The 21,814-nt window shown below is 39.3% G+C and overlaps 1 protein-coding gene across 1 annotated transcript in view; it reads right to left on the bottom strand.

Annotated features, from left to right (window-relative positions):
* ADGRF1 (adhesion G protein-coupled receptor F1) overlaps nt 1-19,625 on the bottom strand; it is a 33,560-nt gene extending 13,935 nt beyond the window's left edge. Inside the window, exons 1-9 of the mRNA XM_056125953.1 lie at nt 19,557-19,625; nt 16,810-16,867; nt 14,278-14,427; nt 11,860-12,033; nt 9,500-9,600; nt 7,980-8,038; nt 6,359-6,364; nt 4,782-4,927; nt 1,433-1,596 (exon numbers count right to left, since the gene is read on the bottom strand). Coding sequence (XP_055981928.1) covers nt 1,433-1,596; nt 4,782-4,927; nt 6,359-6,364; nt 7,980-8,038; nt 9,500-9,600; nt 11,860-12,033; nt 14,278-14,427; nt 16,810-16,867; nt 19,557-19,625 — 927 coding nt within the window. The remainder of the gene's footprint in view (nt 1-1,432; nt 1,597-4,781; nt 4,928-6,358; nt 6,365-7,979; nt 8,039-9,499; nt 9,601-11,859; nt 12,034-14,277; nt 14,428-16,809; nt 16,868-19,556) is intronic.
* Nucleotides 19,626-21,814: the final 2,189 nt, after the last annotated feature.

Genomic DNA, 21,814 nt, shown 5'->3' with positions numbered 1-21,814 from the left:
GGGTTTAATTAATTCCTCATCACTTGGTCCAACTTTTTACCTTCCTTGCTTTAAGAATTGGACCTTCTTAAGAGAGCATCAGATAAAGATCACAGCACTGGACTAGAAGTCAACTGACCAATTGGTAGTTCAGCACTGATGCTACCAAAAGGACCCTTAGCCTTGGCACACATTCAAAAAATCAAAAGCAACCAGTGTTGGCATGGGTGTGGGGAGAAAGGGACGAGTGTCAACAATTTCACTGTTGGTGGAAATGCCAACTGGTCCAGTCTTTTTGGAAAACAATAGGACATTCCTTCAAAAACTAGAAATTGAGCTTCCATATACCCCACAATACCACTTCTGGGAATATATCCTGAGGGTGCAAAAAAACCATAGTAGAAATGACATTTGCACCTGCATGTTTATTGCAGCACTGTTAACAATAGCTAGAATCTAGAAACAAACCAAGTGCCCAAGAACAGATGACTGGTTAAAGAAACTTTGCAACATCTACACAATGGAATGCTATGCATGCTATGCAGCTGTTAGGAAAGATGGAGTTATGAAATTTCCTTATAAGTAGATGGCCATGGAGAGTATCTTTCTAAGTGAAATGAGTCAGAAAGAGAGTGACAGACATAGAATGACTGCACTCATTTGTGGAATAGAAAATAACATAACATTAGATGGACACCCTGGACACGAGGGCCAGGAATATTGCTCCATAGCTGAAAGCCTGTCTCATGAGCCAGGAGAGAAGTCATCTGGACTAGAGAGGGGATCATTAGTCAATGATGAATGGGGGAATTGTTAGAGATGGGAGATGTGTGCTGAAAGTAGATAAAGAACCAAATGTGATAGTCTCTCAGTATCTATATTGCAAACCATAATGCCCAAAAGCAGAGAGAAAGTATGGGGGAAATTGTCTGTCACAGAGTCAGGGGGAGGGTTGAAAAGGGGTGGGGTATACTGGGGACATTGGTGGTGGTGGAGAATGTACACTAGTGGAGGGATGGGTGTTTGATCATTGTATGACTGAAATGTTTTGTAACTGTATTTCGAGGTCATACAATTTAAAAAAAAAAGACCCTTATTGTTTCCTTTCCTGAACTATAGAAGGATTTGGGTAAATTTGTTTTAGACCTTGACTTTTGAATTCATGTTAGTTGCAGTTCTATCAACTATCTTCGACCTCTTCATTGCAGATTCACTGCTCTACAGCACTCCACCAAAACCATCAGTTGACATTTCTCTTAATGAGTTGCCACAAAGATTTGGCTACTTGTGTCTACAGTCCATGGGTTTAGCATGGTTTAATCACCCTCCCTCTTCTGTGTACTGCTCAAGGAGGCAAATAGATGGATTTCAGCCTCTTCTCAGTCATTCTCACTGGACAATGCCTTCCTTAAGCCCAGAACTAGAGCAAATCTGTCCGGTGGAAATACTATACCTCCTTCAGTTCTTCAAGCTGAGAGAGCACACACGTCTCCCTGATGATCTGCCACCCAGAGGGCTGGCATGTGACTGTGATGATTCCTGTGTAGCCACTGCTACAGGGAAGAGTGTACTCATCATTCTGAGACCCGAATCCAAAGACGATGCTGTTACACTGGACTGGAAAAGAATGAAAGTGAAGAGGAAAATATCTCTGAAATATTCTGTGATAATATAATAAACTTTCTATAGACCATGCAGTCAGATTCTAGTTGTATATTTTTAGTTTCAAAACCTAGGCGAAATTCCAGAAAAATATGCTCTTCTTTGATGCTCAACTCCAAAGTTATCAGCACCTGTTTCATACTTGCTTCTCCTCTAGTCTTGCCCAGGGTTAGCCCCTTGCTCTTTTTTTTTTAATTTTTTTTTCTTTTTGGGTCATACTCGGCCATACACAGGGGTTACTCCTGGCTCTGCACTCAGGAATTACTCCTGGTGGTGCTCAGGGGACCATATGGGATGCTGGGAATCGAACCTGGGTTGGCTGCATGCAAGGCAAACGCTCTACCCACTGTGCTATTGCTCCAGCCCCGCCCCGTGCTCTTTAAGTGTCTGTTATGTTCAATAACTTCATTTTTATTTATTTTTATCTTTCCATTCTCCAACTAAGGCATCTAACCTCTTCTTTTTCATTTAGTTCTGGCTCCTTCATTCATATAGTGACATGTTGGACTATGAACATTTTTACAATAAGAATTTAATATTAAGGGCATGTAGGAAAATCTCCAAGACATTATAGTACAGGCACTGGAATGATAGCGCAATGGGCAGGGCGTTTGCCTTGCGCACGGTCGACACAGGTTCGATTCCCAGCATCCTATATGGTTTCCCAAGCACCGCCAGGAGTAATTCCTGAATGAATGACTCAAGAGTAACCCCTGTACATCACTGGTGTGACCCAAAATGAAAAAAAAAAGACAATATGGTACAAAGCATTATAGAGGCCAGAGCAATAGGACAGCGGGTAGGACATTTGCCTTGCACATGGCCAACCTAAGTTCAATCCCCGGCACCATATATGGCCCCCTGAGCCTGGCCAGGAGTGTTTCCTGAGCACAGAAGCAGGATAAGCCCTGAGCACTGCCAGATGTGGCTTCAAAAACCACCAATAATATGGTTGAAAGATGGACAGTAAGTGCTAGGGCTGTGATTCAGTGGTACAGTGCTTATCCTTGTCTCTCTCCATCTGATCCTGGATTTGGTTCCTGATGCCACAGATATGCAATTGCTGCTTAGGAGTTGCATGTTCCACTTTGCAACTTTTTCTTTAATTTTTAAATTTTTGTAAAAAGTTTTTCTTGATCGTAGTACTGTGGTTTATAGTTTTGCTAATGATGGTTTCCTGTGTAAAAGCATGCCCACCTCCCTCTCCCAATGCCCCACCCTTTCAATTCCCCACCCCAACACACACAAATTCAACTGTGTGGATCATTTCTTCAGTTTTGTTACCTTTGGCCTTTTATCACTATCTTGATGAAAGAGATCATTCTGTGTCTATTCCTCTCCTTCCCACTGACTTCACTTAGCATGGTATTGTCTAGATCCATCCGTGGAGGTAAAAGACTCTGCATCCTTTTTAAAAGCTTGTCATACTGGTTTACGGAACTGAGCTTACTAGGAGCAGCAGAAAGCAGGGACAGGTACTTGGGAGGGGAGCCTGAGATAATTGTGGAGGAAAGTAGACGCCCTGGTAGAGAATGTGATGTTGAAATAGTGTATGAGTGAGAGAGAACACTCTTCACACACTTTCCTTTAGGAGACTTTTTGGATCTTTTTTAGCGGATTATTCATAACAAGCAATGTAAAATAACTTATTTTATACTTGCATTGGGGGCAGGTTTGGGTGGTGGTGGGAAAATTCAAAATAATGGTTGGTGGTATGGTGTAATGGTGTAGGATTGGTGTTGGAATATTGAATGTAATAAATTATTGTGAAGAATAATTTGAATTTTAAATTAATTTAAATTTATTATATTTTATTAAATTAGGGCTGGAACGATAGCACAGCAGGTAGGGCATTTGTCTTGCACGAGGCTGACCTGGGTTCATGGATTCCTCCATCCCTCTTAGAGAGCCCGACAAGCTACCAAGAGTATCCCGCCTGCACGGCAGAGCCTGGCAAGCTCCCCATGGCATATTCAATATGCCAAAAACAGTAAGAACAAATCTCACAATGGAGATGTTACTGGTGCCCGCTCAAGCAAATCGATGAACAATGGGACGACAGTGCTACAGTGCTATTAAATTTATTAAATTTAAATGAAATTTTAAATTTAATAATTTAATAAATAGATCAAATAAAAAACAAATAGTGCATGCATGAAACCCTGTCAAAACAGTATTGAAAATCAAAGTGCTGCAAAAAAAAAAGGTCCTTTTAATAAAAATAAAATGCTACTCATGTTTTGACTAGTTGCCTTTGCAACTGTACCTGGTAATTGATAACATGACTAGAAACTTTGAAAGGGGACCCTGAGTACTGTGATTTTTCTTTCTTTTCCCTCACTTTTCTGTACCATGTCCCCAAGTACTTTGAATCCTAAATATTTATTAAATAAGTGCTTTAAAAACAGTGCTGGGGGTGGAGCAATAGCACAGCAGGTAGAGCGTTTGCCTTGCACGCGGCCGACCTGAGTTCTATTCCCAGCATCCCATATGGTCACCTGAGCGCCACCAGGAGTAATTCCTGAGTGCAGAACCAGGAATAACCTCTGTGCATTGCCAGGTGTGACCAAAAAGCAAAAAAAAAAAAAAAAAAAAAAAACAACCAAAAAAACAAAGTGTTGCAGATTTTGGTAAGAAGATTAAGGTTATGTGCAAAGAAATAAAAGGAAGAGTAAAATATCTGAATAAGGTGGTGTTTCTGTGTTTTCATTTCTTGTGTTTGTATATTTGTATATATATATGTATGTATATATGTGTGTGTCTATGTATATTTGAATTCTGTATGTGCATGTGTATGAATGTGTCAAATACCTGTATACATGCATTCTCTCCTTGGTTTGTGGTGAAGCAGTAATGTCAGCCCTAAGGATACTAAATATATGCCAATAAACACAGCTGAATAGTTCCCTGCAGAGCCTGCAATAAAATCAGTCTACCACAATGTTTACACTGAAAGGTGGAGATCAGATCCCTGATTACCCTGGATTCGAAAGAGTCATGGAAATTGAGTTGCTTCATGGTAACGAATCAGTTTCCTGTTTCTGCTGAAAGTCAGTCTTAGAAAAATTCTGTGTCAGAAAACTCTTCAATTCTAAAGACATGAAAGAATTTGCACTAAAAGTCTGAGGAACCAGCATTACCTTTCCCGAACACCTGGAAAGAGTCAGCTTCTAGTGGAAACAGCTTGTGGAGAGCTGCCTTTGCCTCTTCGGCCACCTGTTCAATGGCTGACAGCAACTCGGAGGTGCTGGTGGATCCCACAACTTCATACCCGGCACTGATACTGCTGTCACCCCTATAATGATTATGTAAAAAGAGACACAAAATTTGCTTACCAAGTCATTAAAGAAATCTGGTCACCCCACTGCTCCACACACTGCACTGTGTGTGCATGACATTGAATCCCTGGGAATAACCAGGACTGGCCCCTTACTTCATGGCATTCACATCCTTTTGAAGAAGGCAAGGCAAATATAAAACAAGGAAACTGGCCAGAGAAATAGTTCCAGGGTTAAGGCATTTGCCTTGTATGTGGCTGACCACAGTTCAATCCCTGCCACTTCATATAGTCCCCAGAGCACCACCAGGAGTGTTCCGTGAGCACAGAGCCAGGGCTGCATGTGGCCCAAATACTAAACAAAAAGAAAGCAAACAAGAAGGAAGGAAGGAAGGAAGGAAGGAAGGAAGGAAGGAAGGAAGGAAGGAAGGAAGGAAGGAAGGAAGGAAGGGAAGAAGAGAGGGAGGAAGGGTGGGAGGGAGGGAAGAAGAGGGAGGGAGGAGGAGGGAGGAGGCAGCCCATGTAAAGCTTTTGAGTCAGGTAAAGTTTAATGAGTGAAGGTGAGAATGAGAAAAGAGAAAAAGGAGGAAAGAGAACTCTTGGGGTGATGCAAATGATCTGTCTTGATAAGAGGCAATTTATAAAAACATTTGTCAAAGCTTAAGGTCTGAGCTGGATGAGTCCAGAATTACTCAGTGGCAAAGTGACTGTTTTACGAGCTTGAGGCTGTAAGTTTGATCCCTGGTGCAGCCCTCATGTGCTGAAAATCTGTCCTGATCCTTTTTTTGTTTAGGACCCATGACACTGCAATAACATGTGTAATCTTCAGCACACCACATTCAGGTGCATGTGAGCACCACAATTCAGTATGACACTGTTAAAATATTTGCAAATAAAAAATGTGACCCTTGGCAAGCACTACCATGAAAATGTTCCTAAATACCACAACTAAATAATAGACGCTCTGGCAAGCATGTGTGAGCATTGCAACTGAAATTGTGTGTATGAGATCTAAAATCAAGTGTGTGTGTGTGTGTGTGTGTGTGTGTGTGTGTGTATGTGAGAGAGAGAGAGAGAGAGAGAGAGTGAGAGTGAGAGTGAGAGAGAGAGAGAGAGTACTGGGCATTGTATTACAATAAAAACAATAGAAAAGAAAGTCAAGGCAGGGTAATTTTTTTATGTCAAACATTCAAATGTGTTTATTTTTAATATATTTCACTTTTTGTTGTAGGGTCATTTTTTAAAAGTCTGAGCCTATTTCTTTATATACTTCAATTAAAAATGAAAATAAAAGGTGGCTCCAAGGTTTGGGTCTGTGCATCTGGAAGAATAGCATTACCATAACTGAGACAGGAAAGGCAGTGGATGTAGATTAAAGATGAGGAGGAAAAGAGTTGGTGGAAGGGACATATATCAGTGGAAAACCAACCAATTCAAAACCCATGTCTAGTCCTCACAGTTGCATATATACTAAAAAGTCAAAAGACATGCCAGTAAGCAGTAGTGATTTGAGTCTAAAGTTTAGGAAGATAAGTTCATACACTAATTTAGAATCCATGATCATATAGAGTGTGTTTGAAGTCAGAAAAGTAAATAACATCACTTGTATTAAATTAATCCTGTGATAAAATAATAATGCAAAAACTAATTCACATATAAGGAAACTGAGTTTCAATGACAAATTGGTTTGTGTATTTATTATTTGATGGATTAGAACCTATAATGTTTTAAAGCTCAAATCTTAAGCTCTACATAAACTATTACTCATATGTGTAAGCCCAAATACCCTTTTATGTCAATGATCTCAGTGTCTTTGCATTGATATATGTCAATAAAATAAATAAATTAAATAAATAAAACATATAAAATTGACATAAAATTCCATATTGTTTACGTGGCTCTTACATGCCTATTTTATTTGATTTAATGAGATTAAGCTAATTACATAGGTATTGCTAGTCCTATACAGCATATATGTAAGTTGAGATGGTGAGAGATTAAGATTTATTTTAAAACATTCTGAGCAATAAAACTTATGTATGTTTTAAAGGCTTTGCATACTAATTCTGTAATTTTTGTCCACAAATTATTGGAAATAGCTTATGAGAGATATAATAAAATATTACTTAGAAATAAAGAGCAAACCAGGACCAGGGAAAAGTAAATATTATATAGATATAGATATTAAAAATATTATATTTCATTTTATGTATAAATATAATGACCCCAAAGTTAGAAACCTACAAGGAATTATACAAACTTTGACATAAGGGAAAAAGAAGCAATGTTTTCCCTAGCATTTAATTTTAAGGAAAGTTCTACAATTGCGCCATTACATAAGGACATTATAAGACTTCAAGGGTAATGCCTAGGAGAGCATGCTCATTACCGAGAACGCTCATATCTGCCATAAAAAATAAAGGTAAAGAAAATAAATAAAATGCCAAGTTCTAAGTGACCTCTAAGTCATTTATTTTTATCAAGCAGACTATAAATAGGGAATTATACACACATGGTTAACTAACCAAATAACTTGGTAATGAAAACATAAACAGAAGAATAATTTACTAAATAATCTTTTTATTTGCTGTAGACAATGACTATTGGGTTTTGAGCTATGGTGTCTACAGTATATATAATATTTTACCAAATGTTCCCCTTTTTCAATGCCAGCTATCCAGCATCAATAATTTGACTAGTAAATCTTTTGTCTCTTTTGTTGTGAGGAAAAAGAAAATCCATTCTTCTACAACTCACCTTCCACACCTCTCCCCACCCTCTCACTCCCTATCAAGTTTTCTGTCACACAATTAGGGATTTGCCATTCTGGGATAGTTTCAGGGTTAGATCCATTAGGTTTTAAGGATAGGATTCATTAAGCTTCTCTTAAAACTTTTTAAAGCAGCACATGAATTTTTCAAATTTTAGGAAGATTACTCCCATCCTCCCATCAATTACGGGGAGGACCAATTTTCTAATTTTCACTAGGGAAAGCACCAGAAATTCTTCAGGTCTAGTGAACAATTCTGGGGAACCCTTCTAATGACAGTGTATTACTTACCGAAACTGGGAGACACGAACTGATTCAAAACCTTGAATTCTTTTGTATACTTTCTTAAGCTTACAAAGAGAATAAAAAAATATAGTATGAAAATGAAAATTGTAAGGCATAATAATGAAGTAAACATATACAAAACCACCACTCAATCTTAGCAAAACACTGAGCAATGCATTTGAATCTATGACTATGTACCTTTATTGCCTACCATCTCAGACAACCAAACTAAACTTTCTGATTTCTATTCCAGTCTTCTGGAGATCTTATATGGTACAATTTGGTTCATATGCAACTTATTTCCATACTTTTGTAGTTTCTGTATTAAATTCTTTTTGAACTTTAAAAAAAAAAGTTTGTCTTTGTTCACACAAGACAGGCAATTGAGCAAAAAATTGATGAAGGCAATATATAAACCAATGAAAATAGAGTGAAGAAATAGATACAGTAAGAGAATTTTGCATGTTATAAAAATGAAATGACAACTGATGGGCCAGAGAGATAGTCTTGTCTTGCGCGCAACCAAATCTGGCCCAAATCCCTGGCATTTTATATGGTCCCAGAGAACTGCCAGGAGCTAACCTAGACCACGGCGATAGGAATAATTGAGGGTATGGCCCAAAAATCAGAGAGAGAGAGAGAGAGAGAGAGAGAGAGAGGAAAAAATGAATAAATATTAGAAAATAATCAAGAAACCTTGGTATATTGTCCAAATACTTAAACAAAACTGAACATAGAACAAAGAATCAACTGGCAAGCTGTCCTGAAAGAACATATTCAAAGCACAACAACCAATTATGAGCCAAGTGATTAACTTTTCAGTCATAATTCACTGAGAAAAATAATTAAGAATACATAGTAAGCAAATATGTTAAGTTAAAAAATCTGAACTATATTTAATTTAAAAAAAACATTAAACTATGTTTGACCAAATTTTCTTTAAATTTTTTAAATTATATTAAAATATAAATATATTATATTTTATAATATAAAATATATATCGCTGGAGCTATAGCACAGCAGGTAGGGCGTTTGCCTTGCATGTGGTCTGCCTGGGTTCGATTCCTTCGTCCCTCTTGGAGAGCCTGGCAAAGCTACCGAGAGTATCCCGCCCACCCAGCAGAGCCTGGCAAGCTCCCCGTGATGTATTCGATATGCCAAAAGCAGTAACAAGAAGTCTCACAATGGAGACGTTACCGGTGCCAGCTCAAGCAAATCAATGAACAACGGGAGGACAGTGCTACCGTGCATATTTTAGGTAGTGTGGTATAAATATAGAGTGTTGAAGTTTATGATATTAATGTCCCTCACTTCCACCCATGACCCTTCACCACTGACCCTATGTTGCTTCTGGTCCAGATCCTCTCCGTGCCTCTCCCAACTGCTTGGTAGTCAGTTTTGTAATTGAAGGTCAAGGTTTGTCATCATTTGATCTTGTCTATTCCTTCATTTTTGTCTCTTAATATATCATAGATGACTGAGAACATTTGGTACTTATTTTGTAAGTAATAGGTAGCTTTGCTTACCTTAGTTTCAATTCCAGTTGTATATTTGAAGTATATAGCAGAGGATGAATTCAAAAGGTTTTTTGTAAATCTTTCATTAATTTTGAAAGTGCCCCACACTTCTATGAGAAATAAAAAGAAGTCTCTAGATGCATAAATTGTTCACTTGAGTTAAATATACTATAAAATGACAGAAATACAATTCAGAACATATATATTCGGCAGCGGTATTTCAATTTCTTTCTATAATGAATAAAAACATAAAATAATATAGGATGGTTTAAATAAAAGCTGAGTGTTTAATTGAAGGTTTCAAAAATTTATGGAAAGGTGCTGAAGAGGAAGATAATCTGAGGAGGTAAATGTGTAGCCAATTACATGTGTTTCTAAAATATGGTCACCAAACTTTGCAATGTATCCTCACTAGACACTGGATCCAAATGTTATCCATACTAACAATTAAAACAAAACAAAGCCCACTACTTTCTAATTCCAACATAGTAATTCCAACCTTGCTTATCTATCCTGGGTTTTTCTTCTCTGTGACAGGTTGTTCCCTGACTCTGTATGGACAAGGCCTATTTAGATTTCAGTCAAGGTCAATTCTAGAACACCCCTTCCCAAGGCACGCTGCCTTGATCCTGCCTCTGAATTTTCTATAGAACTGTGTCCAAATTTCTCTTACAGAGCCTTGAATCAAGACATCTACTTGCGAACATTTCTCAGGCATAGATATCTCCCACTGTCCTTTGGGAAACCCCTTAGGAGTATAATTTCCTGTCTGACCCATCTTTGTATACTCTGATGATGGATGAGACACGAATTTTCATTCAAACGATAGATTTTTCAACCAAATGTATTAAAGAAATTGCATTATTCTTGATCTTTCATTAAAGACAGTTCTCCTCAACTAGATTGTCATTTCATAAATAGCTTTGATATGATCTCCCAGAACTTGTCCTCAGATCTGAGTATACAGGTGGTGCTTAATGGAGAATATTGCTTTAACTTGCTGTCATCTGGGAAAGACAGCCTAAGAAAGTTGCTCTCCTTTAGGCTCTCCCTCACTATTTGCTCAGTTCTATCAAAATCCAGAGCCTCAAGATCATGATAAACAGTCTTTGAGAAAAACTTCTGGCAGTTCTTTAAGCCCTGGAATCATGTCATTGACTGTCTTCATTATTCATTGAACACAAACAGCAGCTTCCTTCAATTCTACTGGTTCCTTAACTTAGGCTTAATTATTTTTTTAAGTTTTAAAACTACAATAACCAATCAACCATTAGTTACACTTGATAAAGTAAGTTTACTACTACCACTACGGTGCTGGGATTGTAAGAAATATTCTTTCTCTGTCTCTGTCTGTCTCCCTTTTTCTTTTTTGAAGCGCACACCTCACAACCCAGGTGTCTCCAATGAGTTAGGCTTTAATCTTCAGTTATGCTTAGTACTGTATTCACCTGGCAGTTGAGAACATTTCTTTCATTATAATCACTAGGAATTGCTCCTGCTTTCACACCTCCAGATTTAACTTTTCTGGAAATTGATGTCATCCAAATAAGTAAAAAAAAAAAAAAAAGTAAGAAAATTTTCTTTATTCAAGCATTTCTTTACTTGGTGTTGCCATTTATCTGCCTAAATGTCCATGGAATCACAAAATCATAGCACTGAGCTGGATATAGATATACATTAAGGTTAAAGTGATACTCAAACACCAGCTTGAAATTCTGAATTTTAACTTTCTTGTGGAGAGAGGGAAAGAAAAGAAGTGCCAAGAATGGAACTCGGGTGTTTAGAGGGCCCACTCAGGATGGGAGATGCATGCCGAAAGTAGACTATAGACCAAACATGATGGCCATTTAATACTTGCATTGCAGACCACAACACCCTAAAGGAGAGAGAGAGTAAAAGGGAATGCGTCTGTCACAGAGGTGGGGGGGGCAGGGGGGAATGGGTGGGATACTGGTAGCATTGGTGGTGGAGAGCGAGCACTGGTGGAGGGATGGGCACTCAATCATTGTATGACTGAAACTTAAGCATGAAAATTTGTCTGTAACTGTACCCTCATGGTGAACCATTAAAAAAAAAATAGAAAGAATGGAACTCGGGGCCTCACGTCTACAAAGCATAAGTGCTACCACTGACTTACATCCCTGACCCAATATTATGAATTTTCTGCACTCATAAAATTCATTGTGCGTAGCCAAACCTTTCAGGATATAAGACCACTGCTCTTTAATTTTTTTGCAAACACCAGTCCTTGATTGGAAGACAAAGAAAAATACATTAGCAAATAATCACAGTCCTCTTGCTGTCTAAGTTAGGTGTCAGGGACTCTTTTCAGCACTTCCCTTTTACTGGCATCATTATACTCTGCTTACTTGCTCTCTCACAGAAGTTAACGCTGTGGGTGAGGTTGTTGAGGTGACAGGTACAGCTCTGGTGCGATCCGGTTGTGTGAAAGGAGCATTTCTGGGGATCAAGGCATGAGATGGGAAACCAGGTATAGCCGTCTTCACAGGCACATTGTAGAACCCCATTCTGGTTGTCACAATCTACAAGAAAGACAGAGCTTAGTTCAAGTAGTCTGGTTAAAATTTCACCATTACTGTGTGCTTATCCTTGGCTCTGGCTTAGAACATGATTGAATTATTTCTGATGCATGGCTAGAATGGTGAAACAAAGATGACCCTATATAGTTTAAGGAAATGAGCAACTAGATACAATTAGAAAACTGGCAAACTAAAAGGTACTAGATTCAAAGAAGGGTGAATGCTCTTGAAGTACAGAGAGATTCATTTTCATTTCATTTTCATTTCATCATCCTGTTATTTGTCGATTGCCTCCAGCAGGCCCCAGTAATGTCTCTTTCATCCTAGCCCTGAGATTATATTCAAGGCTCTTTAGGAGAAAGAGACCCATCATTGTTACTGGTATTTGGCATATTTGGTATGCCACGGGGAGTTTGCCAGACTCTGCCCTGTGGGCAGGCTACATTCGATAGCCCGCAAATTTGTCCAAGAGAGATTCAGGAGAATATAAGTTGACCGGAGAGTTATGTGAAGGAATCTAGAGGATATTTATTCATTATCTTATTGGAATCTTCTCCAGTGCCCCATCCCCTCTGCACCTATCATCATTCCCAAGTAGACCCTGCAAGTGAGATCCGAATGCAAAGAGGCTTTATTTTTCCACAGTTATGATTAAAACAAATCCATTCAACCAATCTTGTATGCTTACTTTTCATCTATCTAACCTAATACTTACACTAAAATCCATTTCTTTTCAATAGTCCAATATAAAACAAAATTGAGGATTGGAGAGATACTGCCGTGAGTAATGTGCTTGTCTTTTAAGTGGGTGACCCAGGTTCAATTCCTGCATTGCTTCTCCCTACTCTCACCAGGAGTGATGGCTAAGCACAGAGTCAGGAGTACCCTGAGCAAAACTGGGTGTGGCTCAACCTCCCCAACGAAGAAAAATGTAACAGCGTAGACGTTTGTTAATGTAAAAAATTGCTTGGCAACATGATGTGAATGATCATCAGGCTTCATCATGCATCAGAATCATGTAGAGCATCTCAGCTCAAAGTTTCTGACTCAGTAAGTTGGAGATGTGGCCCAGAATTTTTGTTTCTATTAAATTCCTTCCTGCTGTTAATGCTGGACTGGGTACCACATTCAGAGAACCAGAGTTCTAGTAAATCATGTTACTTTTCAGAATTTCACCATTGTGGTCATTAGTGATGCTTCCAGATATTTTTTTATGCCTGGACCTGAGTAGTTCAGTGGTATAGTATTTGTTGTGCATGTATGACACCCTAGATTTTATCACCAACACTGCAAATATTTCTTGCTCTATCCCAAACACATAGTAGAATTGAATTTGTTGAACCCCCAAGGCTGAGTACAGCCATGAAACCAGTTCTAGCCAATTTGTTGTGAACAGAATGAATCTCAGTTAGAAAATTCAATTGCGAATATAAAACCCTCCAGCATTCCTTTTCTTTCTGTCTCAGATACTTGAGATCATCTCTGATTCATCAGCCTGGATCTTCAAATGGCCACCACAAATTTGGTCCCTTTGTCAGCCTACAATGGGTGTGTAGAAATCAAAAGAATTATTTTTCTAAATGGAATTAACATGACTTCTTTGCAAAATTATGGATTTCCAGGGGGTTAGCAATCATGATTTGCAAGACTTAGCTCATATTGGTACCATATCACCATCCAAAAGACTACATCTTCACTCTTCTCTGCCTCTCTCCTTTCTCAAAAGTAACTATTACACTTTCCACTTAATCTAAAAATTAGTTTTGTGAACAAAGTAAAGGTAAAGGTAAAGGCCCTCCCGTTGATCGTCGATTTGCTCGAGCGGGCCCAGTAACGTCTCCATTGGAGACTTTGTTGTTACTGTGTCTGGCATATCGAATACTCTCGGTAGCTTGCCGGGCTCTCCGAGAGGGGCAGAGGAATCGAACTCGGGTCGGCCATGTTGGCCGCTTGTAAGGCGAACGCCCTACCTGCTGTGCTATCGAACAAAGTAACTTATTTTATATATAGATTTTGAGGCCACACCTAGTGGTGCTCAGGGCTTACTTCTAGCTATGCACTTGGGGATCACTGTTTAGATGTCCTCAGGGACGACATGCAGTGTTGGGAATTGGACATTTGTCTCTCTAGCCCTGAACCATGGTTTCTTCTAAGCCACACAAAGTGCATGTATGCTGATCTAACCTTTCCTGACAGATGTACTCCCCTTCACCATTTCCAGTCTCAGTTCCCAGAGGAATGACTTACATGTTGTAGCTTTTGCCCTGATCACCTTCATTGGCCTGTGTAAGCATAGTGATCGAGGTTTCAAGAGCTTCAGAAAGTTCTTTAAGTCTTTTTTCTCTTTGGAATCTCTATAGGTCACCTGAAGCAATAACTCGTATTCCCGAGGGGAGCCTAATGGAAAGAAAGACAGTCAGAAGGCTCCTTTCTCTCTCCGGGAGAGAATCATTGCTCAGGAAGTGACCGTGAAGTGGTCATCAGATTCAGCCTTCAGTTCAAAGACTATAGAACACATGCTTCTTATTGACTTCCATTCATCCAGACAGTGACTAACACTGAGCCTCCAAAACAAACATGCTGGGGGTCCTACGTGTGAGAGCTCCACATCTGTCCTCTTGACTGTGTCCTTCCCACTCTCTCTCCTGCCACTGAGCTGCATACTTCCTCAGGGCACATTCCGAGTCAAGTTTCAGAACTGAAGAATGCAGAGGTAAGAAAAGTCCTGATTGTTCTTCCCTTCTCCTCCCCTAGTTTTGGTCTCCTTGAAGAATTTCCAATGAAAATCTGAAACTTTCCAAAAAGTCTTTTCTTACCTCGTACAACATGCTATCAGTTAGTCTAACTCGAATACTTACATAAAATGCAAAAGCAAAACAAGACCACACCTTGGTGCTTCCTGAAGCATTCTTATCTCCACATGATCTTTTCTGAGCTGCACTTTTTTTCTTCCTTAAGTAAAGACCATTAAGCATAAGGAAGAGAAGATGAATAGTCTCTAGATCCAAACTCACCTAGGTGCATTCACATACAACTTAGTATGGATCCCCATGGATTTTCAAGATTCCCCAAAATTTTCTCTATGGAACCCAGAATAAGAATGAGAAGGTCCCATTGAAAAGGAGAAAATTCTGAATATTACTTCAGCTTGGCTCTCATGTTTCTGCTATTGGCTGTGGCATCGCTTAGAAAATCCCCAGAGTGCTAGAGCACAAACATATTGTCTGCAGGGACAGAAACGATTGAGTTTTGGGGATTTTTTTTTCTATAATAATTGTTCTTTGGGATATTATAAAGGATATAGAAGGGAGATTTGGAGAGAGTAAAAGAACTGAATCAATCCCTAGACTTTACAGAAAGAAATCAAAAAAGCACCAGGGATTGGTTCAGCAGGCAAAGGATATTTACCAGACTTCCATCTGCCACCACTGCACACTGAAGAGACTTAGCCCCGTTCTATGACACACACTAACTCCTTGCAGGTTGAAATTTCTGCTCTGGGCCTTGGAAGTCATACCAGGTATGACCGTCATACCAGGTGAAGCTAAGATTTTTTACTACTCAAGCACCTAGGATTTGGGAAATGGGAGAAAGGTGGACCTTGATTATATTATCAGGGAATCATGGCACTAGTTTGGAGCCACGCTCACTAGGTTTGAATCATGCTTTTGGAACCCCAGTTATCTGCTTTCATTCACTCTCTATAAATGAAGATGAACAATGATGAGAGGCCCGTGTGAAACTTTAACTCTTAAACCTAATTCAGAAATCAGAGTGACATTTTAGCTCATCCACTGTACTTAAAATTAAAATAGTGTGTGGCACATACTATCTACTTAGTAAACATTAGATATACCTTTACTGTCAGGAGAAATGTAGTCATGGTATTTTTTGTTAAAAGTTTTATGTTCATTCCCTAAGGAATTGCTACCCTGCACTGTGGTAAGATTTCTGGCATTATTGCACAATGCTGTATGGCAGGTTTGTCATTATCATAAAACACTTTTGCAAACTGGCCAGGTTCCTAACAGATGCTTGTGTGCTTTACTGTTTTCCTAATACATATATATGCATATATATGTATATTCACTGTATCACTGTCATCCTGTTGTTCATCGATTTGCTGGAGCGGGCACTAATAACATCTCCATTCATCCCAGCCCTGAGATTTTAGCAGCCTCTCCTTACTCGCCCTTCCCAACAGTGCCATATTGGAGGCTTTTTCAGGGTCAGAGGAATGAGACCCGTTATTGTTACTGTTTTTGGCATATCGAATATGTCACAGGGAGCTTGCCAGGCTCTGCCATGTGGAGAGGATACTCTTGGTATATATATAATAAAATCTAATGTATATATTAAATCTAATGTATATATTTCCTAATACATATTATACACATATGTGTATAAACATATATGTATATACATATATATACATATATATTCAGACTCATTAATTGTGAGAACACAGTCCACTCCTAAAGTCTGTGTTCATTTAGTTACATTGTTAGGATCGGGATAAGGAAGGAAAACCAAGAATGGACCAGGGGCTGCCATCCATAGTACAAGAACAAGTCTTTGTTCTATTACTTCATCTTATTTTATTTTTAATTGTTTTCTAAATTATTTAATTGCTAATGTTTATTTCTTCATATCATTCTAGAGTTGGATTGTTTATTAAAGTACCAAAAATCACACATTCTGTCAGAAGTACCCTTGGGGTTTGAACCTTAGTGTCTTGGTACCATCGTCCACCACAAATTCTATGTAAAGGAAACTCACCAGGATGTTTTTTCTTATTCATGATGAATTCTCTTTTCAATCTGAGACTAATATTTCTCTGTTAAAAAAAACATAATGAAATAATTATGACAAGTTTGTGTTGTATTTCCCAAATACATTAAAACCATGGGTCTAAAATTCAAACCAGAATGTTGGTGAGGTAGTACGGAAAGGCAGCCAGGAGGCACTTCTAAATGTTAAGCTAAAGGCCATCAGGACATCCTTGGGGGGAAACTCTTCGTGTATAGGAATAAACACACACACACACACACATACACACACACACAGCTCTAGGGGTTAAGACATGCCTGGCACATGAGGACAGAGTAAAAAGAAGGAATGATGAGGGAAGAGATACCGGAAGTGAAGGAGAGTATCTCCCAGGAGGCAAGCTGTATCCATCCTCTGGGTATGGCAAGAGCTTTTCTTTAGCTAGAGTAAGCTGGGAACCCACTGGAGAGCCCTGAACACTGGAAATACATGATGCCATTTACTTCTTAGATGATTTTAGAAGACATGTTCACAACAGACAAGCACAGAAGCAAAGTAACATTAAAAGAGTGATTAAAATAATATAGGCAAAGGTGATGATGGTCAAAATAAAGCTAAAAGTTGAAGGGGTGGTGAGAAATACTTGACTGATGGTTATATGTTGAAGATAATCCCCACAAAGTACCAATAGCTGAGATGAAGGTAACATGGAGAATCAACATAAAAATAAGTCCCTTCTCTATTCCAACTGCCTTTTCCCCCAGCACATGAGGCAAGCTCCATGGAGCAATCCTCCTGGCCCTTGTCTTTACTGTTCTTAGGTGTTAGTCTCATATTATGCTATTTTATATTCCAAAAATGAGTGCAGTCATTCTATGTCTATCCCTCTCTTTCTGACTCATTTCATTTAGCATGGTAGTCTCCGTGTCCATCCATTTATAAGCAAATATTATGACTTCATCTTTTCTAGCAGCTGCATAGTACTGTATCAAAGTTTCTTTAACCAGTCATCTGTTCTCAGGCACTCGGGTTTTTTCCAGATTCTGACTATTGTTAACCCTGCTGCAATAAACAGACAAATGCAGGTGTCATTTCTACTGTGGTCTTTTGTTTTGTTTTGTTTTGGGGTTTTTTGTGGGGTTTTTTTTTGCATCCCCGGGATATATTCCCAGAAGTGGTATTGCTGGGTGCTCAATTTCTAGTTTTTGGAGGAATGTCCATATTGTTTTCCCAAAGGGCTGGACCAGCCAGCCAGTGCCACCAGCAATGAATATAAATAAATGATGATTGGAGGGATCACTCGGGATTGGAGAGGCATGCTGAAAGTAGACTAAGGACCAAACATGATGGCCTTTTAGTTTTTGTATCGCAAACCATAATGCCCCAAAGTAGAGATCTCTACTTTTGGTAGAGCAAGAAGGAAGATGCCTGCCACAGAGGCAGGGGGTGGGATGGGTTGGGCATGGCAGGAGGGATGCTGGGAACATTGGTGGCGGAAAATGTGCAATAGTGGAGGGATGGGTGCTCGATCATTGTATGACTGAAACTTAATCATGGAAGTTTATAACTGCATCTCACAGTGATTCAATTCAAAAAATACAAAACTAAGTGAGCTATCTGTTTCAGCCATGGGCAATATGGTAATGCCCTTTATTGAGAATAGAAAGGGAGAAACGGGTCTATGAGAAACAAGTTTAATTTTAGATATAATAAGGTAACGTGCATAATGGAGGTCGGAGACCTGTGAGTGTTGAGTTCAAAGGGGATATTTGAGATGGAGTTATGGATTTGATCTCATTACCACAAACACAACCATGTAGAGATAATGAAATCTATGAACCTATAGCCAGGAAGATATCTCAAGTGGTAGAGCACAGGCTGAGCATGCAAGAAACACTGAGTTTGATGCACAGCACCACATTTTCTCTTCAAATACTATTCAGTGTGGCCTTAGTGGCCTTTGAGTACCTCAAGGTCAACGGAGAGCTACATCTGAAGATATAAGCCCCAAATGGTCAGACTTGTGTGTGGTCTGACAGTGACAGGTGTGGTCTCTATAAAAAAAATTTTTTTTAAATGTGATCCTAGGTAAAAACATCAAGAAAATGAGTCTGGGAGCCAAAGTAATAACTCAAAGAGCTGTAGCAGTGCTTTCTATCTGGAAGCCTGGGTTTGATTCCCCAGCTCAGCATGATCCCCTAAGGAGCACCAGGAGTGACCCCTAAGCACAAAGTCAAGAGGAAACCAAAAGGTAAGAGTGAATATAGACAAGAGAGAAAAAGTTCAAAGATTGCTGAAGCCAAATTTTTTGCTTTTTCTCCATCAAAGAAACCATGCTAGGACCTGAAGCAATAGTACAGGGGGTAGGGAGGGTGCCCTTTATGCATGCAGCAGATCTGGTTTTTGTTCCTGTCACCACGTATGCTTCCCGGAGATCCACGAGGAGTGATCCCTGGGCAAAGAACCAGGAGCAAGCCCTGAGCATCACTGGGAATGGCTCTAAAACCCAAAGGAAAAGAGACCTCCCAGATGTTTTTGCTCAAGATCCTTTTGGTGCACTTTGGTCCGCTAATTCTAAGGGATGAAAGCACTGGCCCAAGGCTACACTAATGTGATGATGTGGAGACAAGAGCCCAGGAGTTCTGATTCCAAGGTTATTAAACTGCATACTTAGAGCCTGATGGATTCTTGAAGGACTTGGTAGAAGAGAGAGAGGAACGGGAACAGAGAGGGGAAATCAATGCTTGCCAACTCACCCCCAAGAGGCTTTCGCTGTCCTCAGTGATGGTGAAGAAGGTGATGAGCCAGAGCATAGGGGCTCTCATCTTCAGCAACTTTTTCTCCAACTCTCCTGACACAAAGTAAAGAGCCAGGCTGACAGTCTGTGGCTGCACCAGTGGTGTTCATGCAGGGCTAAGGCAGAAACACAAGTTGACCAATTTTCCCAAATGGAAAAAAATGTGGCCTCCAATTTCATCTCCTTGATGTCCTCGTTCATCAGAAATCCTGAGAACTTTATTACTTTTTACTTGAACTGAAATTAATTTTCATTTCTACTTCCACTCCCATCATAGAAACTGTATATTTCAGTCTTTACAAACTTAACTAGAAAATTGATCAAGAATCCTCTTGCAGGTGATCAAATTTACTAAACACAAACTATCACAACGTGATTTTTTCCAGAAGTTTTATGCTTTAAAAAAATAAGTATAAATTACCTCCTCTAGGTAGTAAGGAGATAGTATAGAAGTTAAGGTACTTGTTTTTCATGAAGGCAACATATGGTCCTCAGAGTACCCCAGGAATGACCTGGAGCACAGAGTCTGGAGTATCCCTGTACACTGAGTATGGCTCCCAATCAAACTAATAATAATAATAATAATAATAATAATAATAATATTATTTCTATAATCCCTCTTCCCTCCTCGTATGGAAGGTAGAGGAGGGAGTGTATAAAGGAGGTACTTTATTAACACCATGCACCACTATGATAAATTTGTTACAAATTATGGATTAATATTGATTCATCACTATCAACTAGAGCCCATAGTAGAAATTAGGATTTCCTCTGTGTTTTAACACATACCTAACATCATCACAATATGTGGGTTTTGACTAATGCTCATAATACAAACTCAACATTAGTATGTCCTACAGAATCATTTCACTGCCTAAAAACTTTATACTACAAAAATCCTACTTTCCTCTCTCCATTTCCCTCCTGAATTCTTGCCAACTACTGATCTTACTGTCATTACTTTGCAAGGGACAGTTTAAAATCATGATTTGCTTAACTTTATAATGAGGTGAATTTAGAAGTCAGATGTTTATAATTCACGGAGGTTTCCTTTTCACCTCAGTAAAAAAAAATATTGTCACAATGAAGTACCCCTAGAAACACTAATATAAGAAGGATATCTGTAATTACACATGTAAATTATTATGAATCAAGATGGCAAATTTTCCTTTTTAAAGCTGATGTATTCAGCAACATATTGATCTTAACTTTATTGTTACTTTAATAATTTATTTAAACTTCATAGTTTTCTCCTTCATCATAATTGGATGTTGGTGCATAGACAACGAAGATAGAAACTGCCAGCAGTGAGCCACATCTATTCAAGGATAATCATCCGATTCAAGTTGTTAGGCATTCGAATGAATCAATGCTCATGGCCAAGTTCGTGTTGACAAGGACACCTACACCAGCGACGCCTCTTGTGTCACATGTTCCGAGAAACAGTTCTTCTCCAGTGTCAAAAACGGCATGATGTAATTGATGCTTTCTCGTCTCAGTCATACCAATGATGTTGTACTTGATCTTTCACACTTGTACCATCAGGTCCTCAATAGGTGCATCTGATGCCAGCTTACGTTCATTGAAAGTACAGACAGTCATTTTTGTCCTTCTTCGTTTTGGAAGCCTAGTTTGGCCTTGAGATTTTATCAGTCTCTCCTTCCTCATCCTTCTTAATGCTGCCGTATTAGTGGCTCTTTCAGGGTCAGGAAAATGAGACACATTGTATTTACGGGTTTTGGCATATGGAACACTCCACAGATAGCTTGCCAGGCTATACGAGAGGAATAGGGGCTTTTAGGGTGGCCTCTAATCACCCTTGCAGTGTTCCCATGGTTTGAACCATATTTGAGCCCCATCAAATACGGTGCAGTAATCTTGGAAGATGGGTATCAAGTGTCTTATGATGTGTCGCACAACCGCAAGCTGTCAAAAAAGTGTCCTGGAGCGTAGCGGTGGCTGGATAGTGGAGGTAGTGGAGGTAGTAGACGTCTGCCAATGAGGTATTTATCTGGTACTGGTAGGGTGGGTCGTCTGTGTGTGATCCCTGGGTCACCAGAGATTGGTGGAAGCAGACAGGGCAGGGTAGGGTGGGGCTTCTGGGTTTAAACCCTGGGTTGTAGGAGATTGATGGGAGCAGGCAGAGAATCTCTGTTCCCGGGTCCCATTGAGCCTGGGGTCCAAGGTCACGAAGTTCCGCTTACCTGGTTCTGTAGG

Source organism: Sorex fumeus, unplaced genomic scaffold (genome assembly GCF_029834395.1).
Source record: "Sorex fumeus unplaced genomic scaffold, SorFum_2.1 ptg000061l, whole genome shotgun sequence".
NCBI lineage: Eukaryota > Metazoa > Chordata > Mammalia > Eulipotyphla > Soricidae > Sorex > Sorex fumeus.
This window is presented reverse-complemented; position numbering and strand designations above follow the sequence as displayed.